A 13792-nucleotide genomic window follows, 5' to 3' on the forward strand; every position below is an offset into this window, starting at 1 on the left:
CAGCGATGACACACGACAACCGAACTCTGATTTGTCATTCGTGCTGTTGGCAGGGCTGCATTTGGGGAGACACTGGGGGACTTTATGCTTGATTCCAGTATGGACAGTCTAGCCATTTGTGCCTCTTGGCTGAGGGCCAATTTCTTGACCATCTCAGTCAGTTCAGTGAGTTCTGAAGTGCATTTTCTCCCCTCAGCCCTTGTGTTTGTGTTTTCTGATGTGACATGCACCTGAGCAAACGTCTTCTTTACTTTTTGTTGGGGCTGAAACTTCTTTGTTTCCCTAGCAATGCTTCGAAGCTCAGCCTGAAGCTCTCTAAAGCTGAGCAATAGGGGCTTCATGGGTGCTATTCGTGTATATACATCTCCATCCACCAGCCCTCTTAGGAACTGTCGAGTCAATTTACTGTCTCGATCTGGAAACGGCCTACCCCCTTCCTGGCTTTCTTCAACTGCTCGTAAAGTTGCCTCTAGTGCTATGGCATAGGAGCAGGCAGACTCACATGGCCTCTGACTTCGCTCATAAAAATCAGCTAGCGGGTCTAAAGAGCCCTGTGCGTCACCATACTCGGCCCTCAGTTCCTCAAATGCCCTCTCTGGGGATTGTTCACCAGGTGGAAGGTTCAGGATTAGCTTCCTGGCTTCACCACTGAGGTGTCGTACTACTGTGGAAAAAAGAAGATGGGCAGGGAGATCTATGGCGTCTAGAAGGTACTGCATATCACGAATCCAGTCCTCCACCAGCATCTTACTGTCTGAATTACCACTGAACACTTGCACATTCTTCACCTGATGAGTCTGCATCAAACCACCATATGCTGTGTGTGTGGGGCGTTGGCTGTGGATGGCTTGTCCACAGACATCTAACAGAGGGTCAGGGAGGTATGGACGCGAGACCATAGCAGCAGGTAGGGGTGGTTTCAGATGCTGCAATTCACTGCTATGCCTGGGACCAATCTGGTCAGGGGCTGCATGTGAGGCAACCTGAGAAAACGGGACAGTCAGGTTTGGGGCCCATGTGGGGACAGCAGTTATGTTTTGTGATGGCGTCTCCCCCTGAGCGGGGCTCTGATAGTTCTGTGTAGTAGGCTGGGAACACTGAAAGGTGGGTTTGTGCTCTAAGCCTGCCATGGTCTGCCCAACAGGAACAGAGTTACTCATTTTCAACCATGGTGGAATTTGAGAACCCGGTGCATGACTCTGGGCTAATCTGACATTTCTTGCCCTGGAGGGAGGCAAAGAGGATAAATAATTGGTTGCGGATGGAATTATGAAACCTCCCTGAAGAGGTTGGGACAGAGGAGTGGAATATGGGTGGCCTGGGTAGGTCTGGGGGCTTGGTCCCAGCAGCTGACCAGTTTGGTTGATAGGAGCAGGAAGGAGTGTGCTAGCCTGTTGTGCGTATTGTGTTCCATTGTGAGTAACATTGGAGTGGCTTTCAGGGGCAGTGTACGCTGATGACGTTGGGATAGGGAAGTGGTCAGTATAGACGGACAGAAGAGGGGGTGAAGGGGTACCTTGTCCTTCGTGGGTCCATGTCTGGTGTGGTGTGTCACCTGAGGTGACAAAATGGTCACTCAGTTGGGTCCCCGTTAGAGGTTCTGGGTTCAGTGGATCTGCTGGGTAATTATGCCACATGTTTCTCTTTCTCGTTCGCTCTTTGATGGAATTGGAGTACAACCACCCTGTGTATATGTACAGGATTAACAGAGCATTCACTATAGTGTGAACCAAACCAAAAATAAATTAAAATAAATTCACAGCTCGGTGCACATCTCAAAGACAAAAGAATATAAAGATCCACCAGCTACAGCTAAAAGTATGTCTCAATACTCGATCACTATAGTTTCTTTAAATAGTTAGCCCAAAACAATATTTACACCTGAGGCCTTAGAGTCACAAAACACAGCATCAACCTGACATTTCACTAAGATCTTCAAAGGATACGATGGAAAACATACGATGGAAAACATGAGCATGTTGCATCCACATTTAGAAAGAAGTTCCAGTGTACAGCAATAACGTCACTCTACTGGATAACCAGATGCCCCTTCGATTTTTTGGCCTCTTTGAACCACAATTCGGGTCACGGCACCAAGATGTAACCCAGTCTGTCCCTCTGTGCATCCGTAGCTTGTGGAAGACACTCCGTGAACTCTGCGTTGTGTTTTGGATGTAGGTGAGGTGTGTTCCAGGCGGAAACAGAGGCACCAAACACAGGATTCTGCGTTGTGGCGAGACCTTGAAGCATTTATTTCCTCCAGTCACTCTTCTTTCACCTTACAGGCAGTAAAAGCAAACTGTGTAGGATATGGTGGCTTTCGCGGCAAAACCCCAGAGCTACGGTGTCCCTACTAGGACAAACATCCCAGAACTGCTGCATTTCCAAAGAACACCCACAGAACAACAGCACCATCTGTTGGAATATTTATGTCACTATCTTACATGTGCATTTCAATATTTTGAGCAAAACTGTGTTCTTACCCTGCTAATTGAACCTTCACACTCTGCTCTTACTGGTGCAATGTGCAATCAATGAAGACTGGCTACCAGGCGGGTCCAATTTAGCCATGAATTTAGCCACCTCCCACACTAAAATGACAGGTGTTTCAGTTTCATTGTCCAACCCCTGTAGTTCCTAATTTTTGAAGTTTGGGTTAACAATACTGGTTAAACATTGACCAGCATTACAGATACTACATAGAATTTAAAATATATACATTTTTATCGATAAGCTGATTTTTGATAATAGTTGAGCTATAGACAAAGTCTTTTAAAGTAGCCGATAGTTCACTAAAATGTCTTTACTAATAGTGAGAAACAGAGCTGCTCTAAATGTTGCAGGGTGGTAACATTTTTGTTTTAGTGGTAATATTTGGATGTAGAACATTTTGTACATCTGCTCTGGTTGCATGCTGAAGGTCTGTTTTTCAGTTCTGTTCAGGTCTGCTTTTTTTCTCTTCCCTTTTCAAGAACATGTGAAAATTTTTTGTCATGCTGACTAACTTTTCTTTAGTCCAATAAACCTCATTTGTGAGTATAAAAAATGCCTTTAATCAAGTGAGTTGAAAGACCTTGATGTACAATAAAAATAAACTGTATTTGCTGCATTCTGTTACCTGGTCTCTAGGGGGATGTTGCTGTTGAGCACCCAGCTGTTGTGAAGCTGCGCCTGGTCTGTGCCCGAGCTGTTGTCTGCCCCCTGGCCGCCCTGAGTGGTCTGACACCGCGTCGGCATGGTCTTCCTCTGCAGGCTGACCTGAGTGTAGGGTGCCGGGCGGGCACAAGTGCAGGCGTGGGGAGGCGGTGGCGGAGGGGGCAGTGGACGAAACGTAAACTGGCCACCTGGGCTGCTGGGCAGCTCTGCAAGGAGACACCGATAAAAAAGAGAGGAGGAGGAAGGAGCAGAGGGGACAAGGAGACAAGGGAAAAATAAACACAGGTTTATTAGGAGCACTGAATCATAAATTACAAATAAAAGTAGAATGTTAGTTGACAGTTTATTGTTATTACACTGATTGAAGGACATAAATCAACTGGAAACTGTCCCTGTCCGGTGCTTTCCTCAACCTACCTGCTTTGATACACTTCCATCTACCCTATAAATAGATTCTTGGTGGGCTGCAACATTGAGCAGTCTTTAAAGAGCTAACAGCTCTGGCTTAATCTGCAGCCGCCCGTCCAAACTACCCATGTGATGTTTATTATGAGATCTCGACGGAATGAGCTAGCCAGCTGTAACTGCCTCACTCTGGTAACCTGAGGGTCTGGCGAGAGCTCACGCAGTCCATCATTTATCATTCTCTTTCACCATAACTCTCCCTCTCCGGGCCTATTCCTGCCTGCTGCTTTCTCTTGCTTTTCAGTCTGTCCCAAAAACGAACAGCAGACTAATTAGGGTTTTGCTAAATGGGATGTGAGTGCAGTTGTTAGAGTTGGAGTACGACTGTAGCTGAAGCTTGTGTGTGAGCACACAGAGCTGTGTACATTTCCAGTCAGACGTTTTCATACACACATCAACAGCATGAATGCTATATTAACTATGGACATCTAGTGCTTTATTTGAACAACTCTTTTATCAAAATAGAAGGGATAAATCACATGCTTTTTATAATGTCTTCTTACACAATGTCTCCTTGATATTTGACCACTCTACTTATCAGTAATAGTTTAGTTCAATTAAACTGGTTGGTTTCCTGGCACAGATTGGGCTTTTAAGCCTAGTCCATGAATTGTTCCAAAAGTTGAAGTTAGCATTAGGTTAGCCTGCTTTATCCATTCCACATCCAGTTTTGATTTTTATCTGAGACACAACGATTGGTCCTCTTAGAACACCCAGCTGTGTCCAAATTCCAGGTTTCTGGAACACACTCTCAACCCTGATGAGCTTAAATTTGTCAGGATTTTAAGGAACAACACACGAAGCACGAAGACTCAAATCTATGTTAAAGTTGAAGATGCTGTGCACAGTGAGGTGAGTTTAAGAAAAACATGCATTGATTGCGTGCTTAGCAGGAAAGAATCCACTATCTGAAACTTGCAGCTACCCACATGATCAAGCCAAAGGTTTTATGGTCAGAAAATAAACAAATTGAGTTATTCTACCAGAATGACACAAAGTATGTTTGGAAAAGTTAGGGAGAGGCTTTCAAAACGAATGAACTGCACCAACTGTCAAGGACAGAGGTTTAAGCAGCATTCCAAGGGTCTGTTCTGCTTTAAGTAGTACTGGTGCATCACAAAATGTAGATGAAATAAAAAATAAGTAGGACTAGCTCCAAAATTTTTAAACTGCACCTCTTTAGCATCTGAATGGTTGAAACATGGAAACAGTTGGGTGTCTCAACAGAGCAATGCCTCCAAACACAAGGAAACTGGCTTTGGATTGGATGAAGTAGGCTAATATTAAGCTTTTGGAATGGTTCCGACCTAAATGCTACAGGAAATGTAAAGATGCTTTAAAACTGTGTCTGTGCCAGATGACTAATCAGTTTAAAAGAACTCTTCCTATTTGGCGACGATGAGTGGTAAAATTCACTGCCAGAATTATGCCAGAGGCCTGTTGATGGCTGAAAAAGTGTCTAGTTTCTTAATTTAAAAATTCGGTATAGTTGTTTTCATACCACCCTAAAAAGGAAGCAATTTAATGTATCATTAAAAGCTGCATATTAATGACATTCTTGCCATATAGAATCATACAGGCCTTCTCACTGACACATACATTTCTAAGACTTTATTCATAAAACTTTATCAATTAGGGCATGAGCTATCCCCACCTAAGGTGACAACCTGCAATGCCTGTAGTGTGACTCTGTTAGGAAGGCAAACCCCTCATCCCACAAGACCCACTCTATTCAGCTGTATTGACAGTGAATAAAACATTAAACCAAAGGGTGAAGCTAGACACACTCATAGCCCTAAAATTGTATTTGCTGCCAAAATGTCAGCAATAATTTGGTAAATTCAAATGTGGCCAACATGGGAGATTACCTCAGTCTTTCAAAATGTGTAGGCCTCAAAGTGATAACCCAACAGGGCACATTTTGCAGATAAAACTGGGAGGAGAAAATGAATCATTTTGGTTCTTTTTCTAATGCCGGCACAACTTGTACATAAATCTGTAGTTCATCTACCATCATGTTTAAAACCGAGGCTACATCTTTCCCAGACATCACAGACAAAATTTAACAGAATGCTTTACAGTCAACATTTTCACAATAAGAAAATCTGTGAACTCTAATTCTGAACAGTTCATTGACTCATCACATCAGGTTTTATGACTATCAAATGTTAAAATATCCCATATGGATGATATATGCAGAAAACAGCAGCAGATATGTGAAAATAAAATGGCAAGACAGAAACAGTTCTATAAACATTTCCTCCAAATATTCTCACAGAGCAATCTGTCCAGCTCAAATGCAATTTTAAAGACTGTAATAGAAGCAGTCAGGGTAACATTTACTTGCTTGTGTGTAAAAGTGCACTATATGTACCACACACTTTCCAAGCCATAAACAAGCATGTGGCATAATTCTGGCTGGATATTTGAGGACTTCTCTGTGAGAAATTGGAAGAAGTTATTTAAATTGCGTGGTTTACAGCCATGGGCCCAGCCTGTCAGCATAGTACACAGATTTTCAATAGGAGATCGGAGTCATTACAGGAATTAAAATCACCCTGCTTTGGTTATTCTAAGACCAGTTTAAATGTGTTTTCAGTTTTCATGTTTGGTACTGCTGTTATATTGGAACATCCAGTTAAACCAGTGCTCCACCTATTTTACAGTGAAGCCAGTTTTACATCACCATTGACTCTGAGTTGCTGACCAGGATAGATGCCACTGAATGACTGGAAACTGTAGCTGCCCTTATCGGCAAAGCCACACATCTTTTGGAGAATAGTGTTAGGTTCAATGAAGGCATTATATACAGTAAGGTCAAGGTGAAGCTTTCAAACCAAAGAACACTGTAAGAATGTCCCAGCATGATGGTAGCTCCACCATGCTGAGTTTCTGTTCTGCTGACAGTTGTTCTGAGTCATATAAAGCGGAGGGAAATATGAAGAAGTAGGACAACCTTCAAATTCTTAAATTTCAAAACAACTGAACACCTAAATAGGTGGAATTTGAACACACGTCAAACTGGTTTTGGAATGGATAAAGAGGTTACATTTAAGCTTCTTGAATGGTTCCATATTGAAAAGTATGGAGTTTGCTTAAGAGCCGGGTCCTTAAAAGGAAATTAACTAATTTAAATGAACTCTACCAAACTCTGCTGAGAGTTATACCACAAGCTAGTTGAGGACTACAAACGTGTTTGGTTTCTCTACACCCATAGCAGGATGTAGAAAAACAAGCAACTTATATTCCTTGTTTTTAATTGATTGTCTTTGTACAGTGGTCTAAAAAGGAACCTTCAAATTAAACTAATTATTATTATTATGAAACCAATTAAATGTATGTATTTATTAAAGCATAAATGGCTGTTTTTATCATATGTGGATTAGAAGAAATCCACATTTAATTCAAACATGTACAATGCATTTCTGGTTTTGAAATTCATTAAAAATGTTTGTTGTATAATTGTTCTATTTTAAAAATAAATTGTTCAAAAGCATCATTCAACCCCTAAAATCCATCCTATATTCATGACAATAAAGAGTGCAGGTAAATGTCTCACTGAAACATTTCCCATAAGTGGCTTACAAATTTCCAATAACTGATGTTTTTTAAAATACAATTTTTGTTATTTATCTTTCCATACAGCTGAGTTGTCTTTGTTGCATTTTCAAACTGTGAGTTTTCCTCCGCTGTTGCAATGCGGGGATTATTTGCCCATCGATCATGACACCCCATCCCTCATATCACATTTTTATTTCATGATTTCTCTGAAAGATGCAGAGGTTCAACCGAAAGCTGCTCTTCTACTGCTCTCGTTTACAATGTTGATGCACATTTAATGAAATACATGAATTTTCACAATGCACAACATGTCTCTGTTGAATAACAACAACTGCTTTGTCGCCTTTGAATGTTTCTTTCTGATTGCATACGGACCTGTTCAAATCTTTAAAACATTATTTCTTTGTAAAACCTGTAAAACCATTTAGGTTTAATCTGTCTGTCATAATCATGTTCAATTACTTGATGGTTTCAACTGGATTACAAGGTTTGATACAACAAAGAAAAGGTACAAAGTAAATGCATTTGTGTCGTCAGCTAGCGGGGGTTGTTTAGTCAAAACTAATGGATGTGGAAAATTGAAGTTATTTTTACATCAACCACCACAGAGTATTGAAAATTACACACTGAGGGACAAACCGACTAAACATTTTTGGAGCACTACCGCGTGCTGTGCCACTGTAATCCACAAGGAGCTTTAAAGTGGTGCTTCAGTTTTTAGCAGCCTATCTGATTCATCAGTAACTGGAAGTCCTCTGAGTCCAACCAGAAACCCTTGTGCTTTCACAGTTTCAGAGGTAGATGTTTTTAGCTGTTTTTCTTTTCGTCTTAAAGAAAAAAAAAAGAAAAGAAAAATCACATGCTGCGCACACATGGAGCTGTGAGTTGGAGTCGGCAGCCTCCTCTCACTTTGAGTTTGAGGTGCTGAATCAGTTTTAGTCTTCAAAGAGAGATAATTTGGTTTTTTAGACAGGTTTTATTATCAATAGTCTGTTTATTGCCCACAGCAAATAGCACTAAGCTCTTCCCTGATTTGGAGAGACAGACAGGAAGATTAATGAGGTGTTGTGGTGAACAGGGTCAGCCCCCAAACATACTTTAAGCCACTTTAGGTAAAAATAGTCATTTTGTTCTTCCAAAAGACTCCTAAAGAATTACAGAATTACATTTTTTATAACATCACTATTATGTAAAGTTAATAACTTTAAAACCAGATATTTATATAAACTGTATAAAAAAAAGCATATAACTTTTTTTTTTTCAGTGTCCAACAATAAATCAGATGAAGCTTTTCTTGTTTTAGGTCAGCTGGGATTACCAAAATTATTTATATGTGTTAGGGTTTGAAAACTTTTGTATTGTTTATCACTCATGTCTGCTCTAAGTGCTTTTCCCTCCCACATGCCACAGAAAGGCAGATGGGGAGAGGAGTGAGTTATGCTTTTATCAGCAGCATCTACAGCCTGGCTCGTACCAAGTCCCCACTCTCTCTCTCTCTCTCTGTTTAAAATCAAGACAACGAACCCTAAACTTTCTGACCCCACGCACACACACACACACACACACACACCCTGAATGTTTGTTGAACTGTGTGTGAACCAGCATGTATAAATAAAGAGAGAGGGCTGCCAACACGTTGTAGTCTTGCACTGCAAAGTGAGCTACCCTTGCTGCAAGTAAAACTGACTCTGTATCGTTCTTGCCTCTGAGTTGACTGATTAATACCTAACATTAACTTGGTCCTTCAAGCGGAGAAATTTCAATAACCTTATTTTCTTTGCTTTAACAGTGACTCTCAGAGGATCCAGAGAGCCATCAAGAAGTCAACTCTGAGGTGAGACAGTTTTAAAATAGAATAAGCGCTAAGGTAAGAATAAGTCGTTGGTAGTGTCTCGCCGTAAGGAGACAGCAATTGGATAGGTTTTATTTCGCCGGAAGGAAATAGCGATAAATTTAGGTAGGATCTCGCTGCAAGGAGATCAGAAATGACTAGGTAGTTCCACCGTAAGGGAACTGGATAATTTGGTTGGTAGCATTTCGCTGGAAGGACATGAAATTAAATGTTGCATAATAAGGGAGCTCATAAACTAAGCTAGGTCAACCATACATATTGCTGAAGGGACATAAATATGTCAAAATACTAACTGTGTGAGTGCTGTTGTGTGTGTTTGGAGGACTAAGCATTTTTGGAAGAATCATAGCAAGATTCTGCTGGTCCTGTGTTTTCTTTTGCCCAGATTAAAACAACGTACTGGTGACTTTGGGGATTCAGGTCGGATTTCATTCCAGAAAATTAACACCGCTGCGAACTAGTCGCAGTAGAAGGGCGCGTTAATGTCCTCCCCATAAGTCTCATGCCAGTGACCTTTTATGTGGGACATTCATACTATAATTGATCTAACGTGCCAGAGGAGACCGCAGGAGGGGACACGGACGCCTGGCCAGCCTGGAGACGTTGTCCTCAGTCCACGTTGACAGATATAGCGGGTTAAAATATTATTTTTGGGTTAGAAAAGTATCTTTAAAAGGGTGATAACTTAGTACATTTGATACTTTCCAGTTAATTCTTTTAGAGAAGCAAGTTCTCTTTTGTCGTGGAATATTCAGGGTCAATTATTCTAGTTATTAAAAGTTATTAAAATGCAGAGAAAGTTACATCTCCAAAACTCAGCAGTAACCATGTGTTTCTATGTTATTCTCAGGACAGATCTCATGAAGGAGCATTTTCAAAACCCATCGCATGCATAACACCTGATGGGTTTCTCCTTCAGGTATTGTTTTCTGTTGTCAGAGTTTGTATCCCATAAATCTAATGGGTAGAGACCTCATTAAAACAGGCTTAGTTCTACTGCAGATGGTGTTCATACAATCTCTGGTACAGTACTTACAGTTTGGTGCAGGTTTTGTCTGCAAGTGCTAATTTATGCTTATGGAAAGTACAAATTAATTGTTTTTCACAGCAGCTGTTGGGAAGAGGTTATATTAGTTTTTTTTCCCTTTCCTCTTCTGATTCATGCAGCATGTTGATTTATACTGTACCTTATATCAGGTCCTGACAAAAACTATGAAAGGCTTGGTTCTGCAGGTTCTTTTTTTCCCTTTGGGGAAGGAAAGGAAACCTAATCAGTTCTGTGCTGCACAGAAATATTAAAACACTTGTTGTTTTCTAAGATATCACTGGCTAAAACATTTTAAACTTTTGAGAGTAATTGGTTTTGTTAAACACATTTTCCTTGGTAAAACAAACCTTTAAAATGAGAATGGGAAAAATTGTGTTATTTTTGAAGGTAAGAAATAATCTGATTGGACAGTGGTACCACACAAAAATTAAACTAATCTCATGTTTCCTAAAAGACTGCATAGAAAAGGCCTTCAGAACCGTGGAGTTATTTCCCACTGCAGACCTGAACAAGCATGCTTTTTCTTTATTTTAAAACAGATCTGTGTTTTTTTTTTGTTTTTGGCTTTTTAGCATAATGTTTGTCTGATGCTTCTTATGAACTGGGTTAGGAGCAAATATGATCTGAGGTAAATTAGGAGTTGTGAACAAGTGATTTTTAAATCTGATTATTGTCTAAGCAGAAATAATACACCAACAGGTCTGAGGATATTTAGCCAATCCTTCAATCTCTGCAGAGAGCTAACATTATTGTTCAATGCAGCAGTACTCAACTTGTGGTTCCTGGACTCCTGAAGCCCGTGAGCCATAGATTTTGGGTCCATAAAATTATAATACTTAATTAAAGGTAGACCGATTAACTATTAAAAACAGATCTAAGCCAATGACGGGTTCCAGTCATTTGGTGGCTTTGAAATGCAATAATACTCAAAATTTCTACTCTGTGGGACACAGATTGGGGTTGAAGAGTTTAGTTTTGGAACCAAGGTTAGGATTTTCATAACGGAATAAAGACAAGTAAAATCCTTCATTTTAGGAAAAGAAAAGAAATAAAGACTCTCTCAACACTAAAGAGGATGGTCGGCTCAAACTCTAGTCTCCTTGTTTGATTTCTTAGGGTTTAAAGATTAAAAGAATACATAGGAGTAGAAAGGTACACAAGGTGATTTCAGATTACTAAATCATAAAATATTGGACTATTTATCAGCATTTGGATTGTAAAAGAGGGGTTCTAGTAGTACGTTTTTCCCCAACCCTCAAAATTTAAATAGCCAAATTAAGGAAAATTATATGTGTCCTCCCTTTGAAACACTATGTGGAAAAAATTCCAGTTTGGAGTCAAGTTTCTTATCTTAATTTCTGATTAAGTGAAACACTGCAGTTTTTGTTTTGTTTGGGTATACCATAAAAATGTCAATGCCGGCTTAAAATACTTCTTTACATTTAATCAGAGCAGAGAAATTCTTGAATACAGCTGCGATCAAATTGAGCCAAACAAAAAGAGAATTATAACAATAACTCTCAGGATTGTAGTTATTATTATTACAGAGTTACGGTACAAAGAATTGGGAAAAGATTTCAGCATCAGTAAATTTGGATTCATGTTAATGAAAACTGTTGCTGTGCTTCTAAATAGTTTGAGATCTCTCTGGACTATGTGCACTCATCTTAAAAAGGATCCTGAAGATTGTCATAACAAAATTGATCAATTACAGCATTAAGATATATGGCTGAGAAAACATATTCTGAAAAGAGATTGTTAAAAATATCTTTGAATTCTTGAAGCTTTAAATTTGATAATTTGTCTGTCTTTGATGTTTTGTGTTTGTTTTGTTGGAATGAATGTTTGTTTTTATGTTGCATGAAACAATGATCCATGTTTAGAATAATGTTTCTAAATCCCAGATTGATTAAACTTTGAGTTTTCAGGAGAGTTAAGAAGCAGCTTGTTTCTCAGGTAGGTGCATGTTAACAGTTTTGTAGTTTAAGGTTCATTAAGATGGGTTTGAATGAATAAACTGTGGGTCCGCCCATAGGCTGCCAATCAGAGATTAGTTCTGCCTGACTCCGCCCACCTACCAGGTTTGTTCATGCCTTCACTGTCATGGTAACGCTCAGCACCTCCCTTCCTGAGTTTTCACATAGTTTAAGAGACAAAAGAATCAAAATGCTTGTAGTGATTGTTGCCTTAAAAACATGTTTTTTGTATAATGATAAAGGATGTAGCATGACGTTTAGATTTATGTGTTTGACTATTAAAAGGTTCATGAAATAGTTAAAACTTTATTTAAAGAATTAGTTTTGCATACAGAATCATTGGTGATTTATTAGATTGAAAGTTTTCCCTGGTGCCATTAAGCTAACTGACAGTTCAAGATATGGCAAACGTAAGGGATATATTTTTGATAAAGAATCAGAGTTATGATTTCGTATTTGACAGGAATTATTTATTAGATTAAATTTGTAGAGTACATGCATCAAAATTACATTAGATTTCCATTAATCTATTACTTATCTTCATACAAGACAAATCAGGATGATATGTGACTTATTTCTAAGTGAGACATTGATGAACTGAATAATTAAAGTTTGTGTTTTGTTGTTAATGGAACTGAATTGCAGTTAAAAACATCTGGATTTTATTTATGTTGCTTTTGTTAAATTCATAGTGACACATAGTTATGTCAGAATTCATTTCTTTGGTTCTATGTAATGTGATCTTGGTTACTAGAACATTTTTGTTCAAACCTTTTGCTGGATTGTCACATGGGTTGGACCCTGCACCAGAAGAGGGGAATGTCAGAATAAAGTAACATGGGGATATCGCCAAGATCATTTTTTTCCACATCTTTGTGTGAAGATAGGATGTTGTTTTACTGTCAAAACGTGTCCACTGTGTTTTCTCAAGTTTCACAGATGGTGAAGGCTGCATTACCAGAAACAGCCACTGCAACCCTCCAGTCCTTTATTCCTGGCGACTGGATTCTGGTCAGAGAATCTAGGAGAAAACACTGGAAGTCCAGGCGCTGGAATGGCCCATATCAGATCCTACTAGACACCCAGGAAAGCTGCAGGAAAGCTTCAGCTCCTCCAGCTTCATCTGGCTTCCAGGACAAAAGTCATCTTCAAACCGGATCATCCACGGCCTGAAAGGTGTGAGGACAGCGGACCACCACAAGACAAAGAACTGTAAGCTGATCACTGGCGAGTGATTGAAGATGTGGTTGAAGAACATTGTTCTTACAAGGGCATAATCCCTTGAGCAGTGCAACGTTATTTCAGAATCTACTTAAGGCCATCGCATTGCCTGAAAGTTAGAAATCATAAGGTCATTTGCCTCACTGCACACACACACCACAGTGAGAGACACATAGGAAACATACAGGGAAGACCTCTACACATTGCACATAACCTTTCTCTGGATGATGGACTGGTGACGTCTGCAACAGAGAGACAGTCAAACATGAGCCATGATGCTTATTCTCCTTAATTTCTTAACATTTGGTGGCTACTAGGGGCTCCTCGGAATCTCGGATGCTTTTATCTAGCTTTCATGGTTATTGTTTGATATTTATCATTATGGTATTATTACAAATTTGAATGTGTTCATTTCCACCGTTGTTTAGTTGGACTATGGAAGCCTAACTTCCAGCAGGTTAGAGTTCCTGTTTCTAAACATATTTCTAGAGGAGCTTCCTACGACCGCCCACC

At 39.7% G+C, this 13792-nt stretch overlaps 1 protein-coding gene across 1 annotated transcript in view; it reads right to left on the reverse strand.

The window, feature by feature from the left end:
• tenm1 (teneurin transmembrane protein 1) overlaps positions 1–13792 on the reverse strand; it is a 311171-nt gene that overhangs the window by 215993 nt on the left and 81386 nt on the right. Inside the window, exon 3 of the mRNA XM_047354352.1 lies at positions 3119–3362. Coding sequence (XP_047210308.1) covers positions 3119–3362 — 244 coding nt within the window. The remainder of the gene's footprint in view (positions 1–3118; positions 3363–13792) is intronic.

Source organism: Girardinichthys multiradiatus, chromosome 23 (assembly GCF_021462225.1).
Source record: "Girardinichthys multiradiatus isolate DD_20200921_A chromosome 23, DD_fGirMul_XY1, whole genome shotgun sequence".
NCBI lineage: Eukaryota > Metazoa > Chordata > Actinopteri > Cyprinodontiformes > Goodeidae > Girardinichthys > Girardinichthys multiradiatus.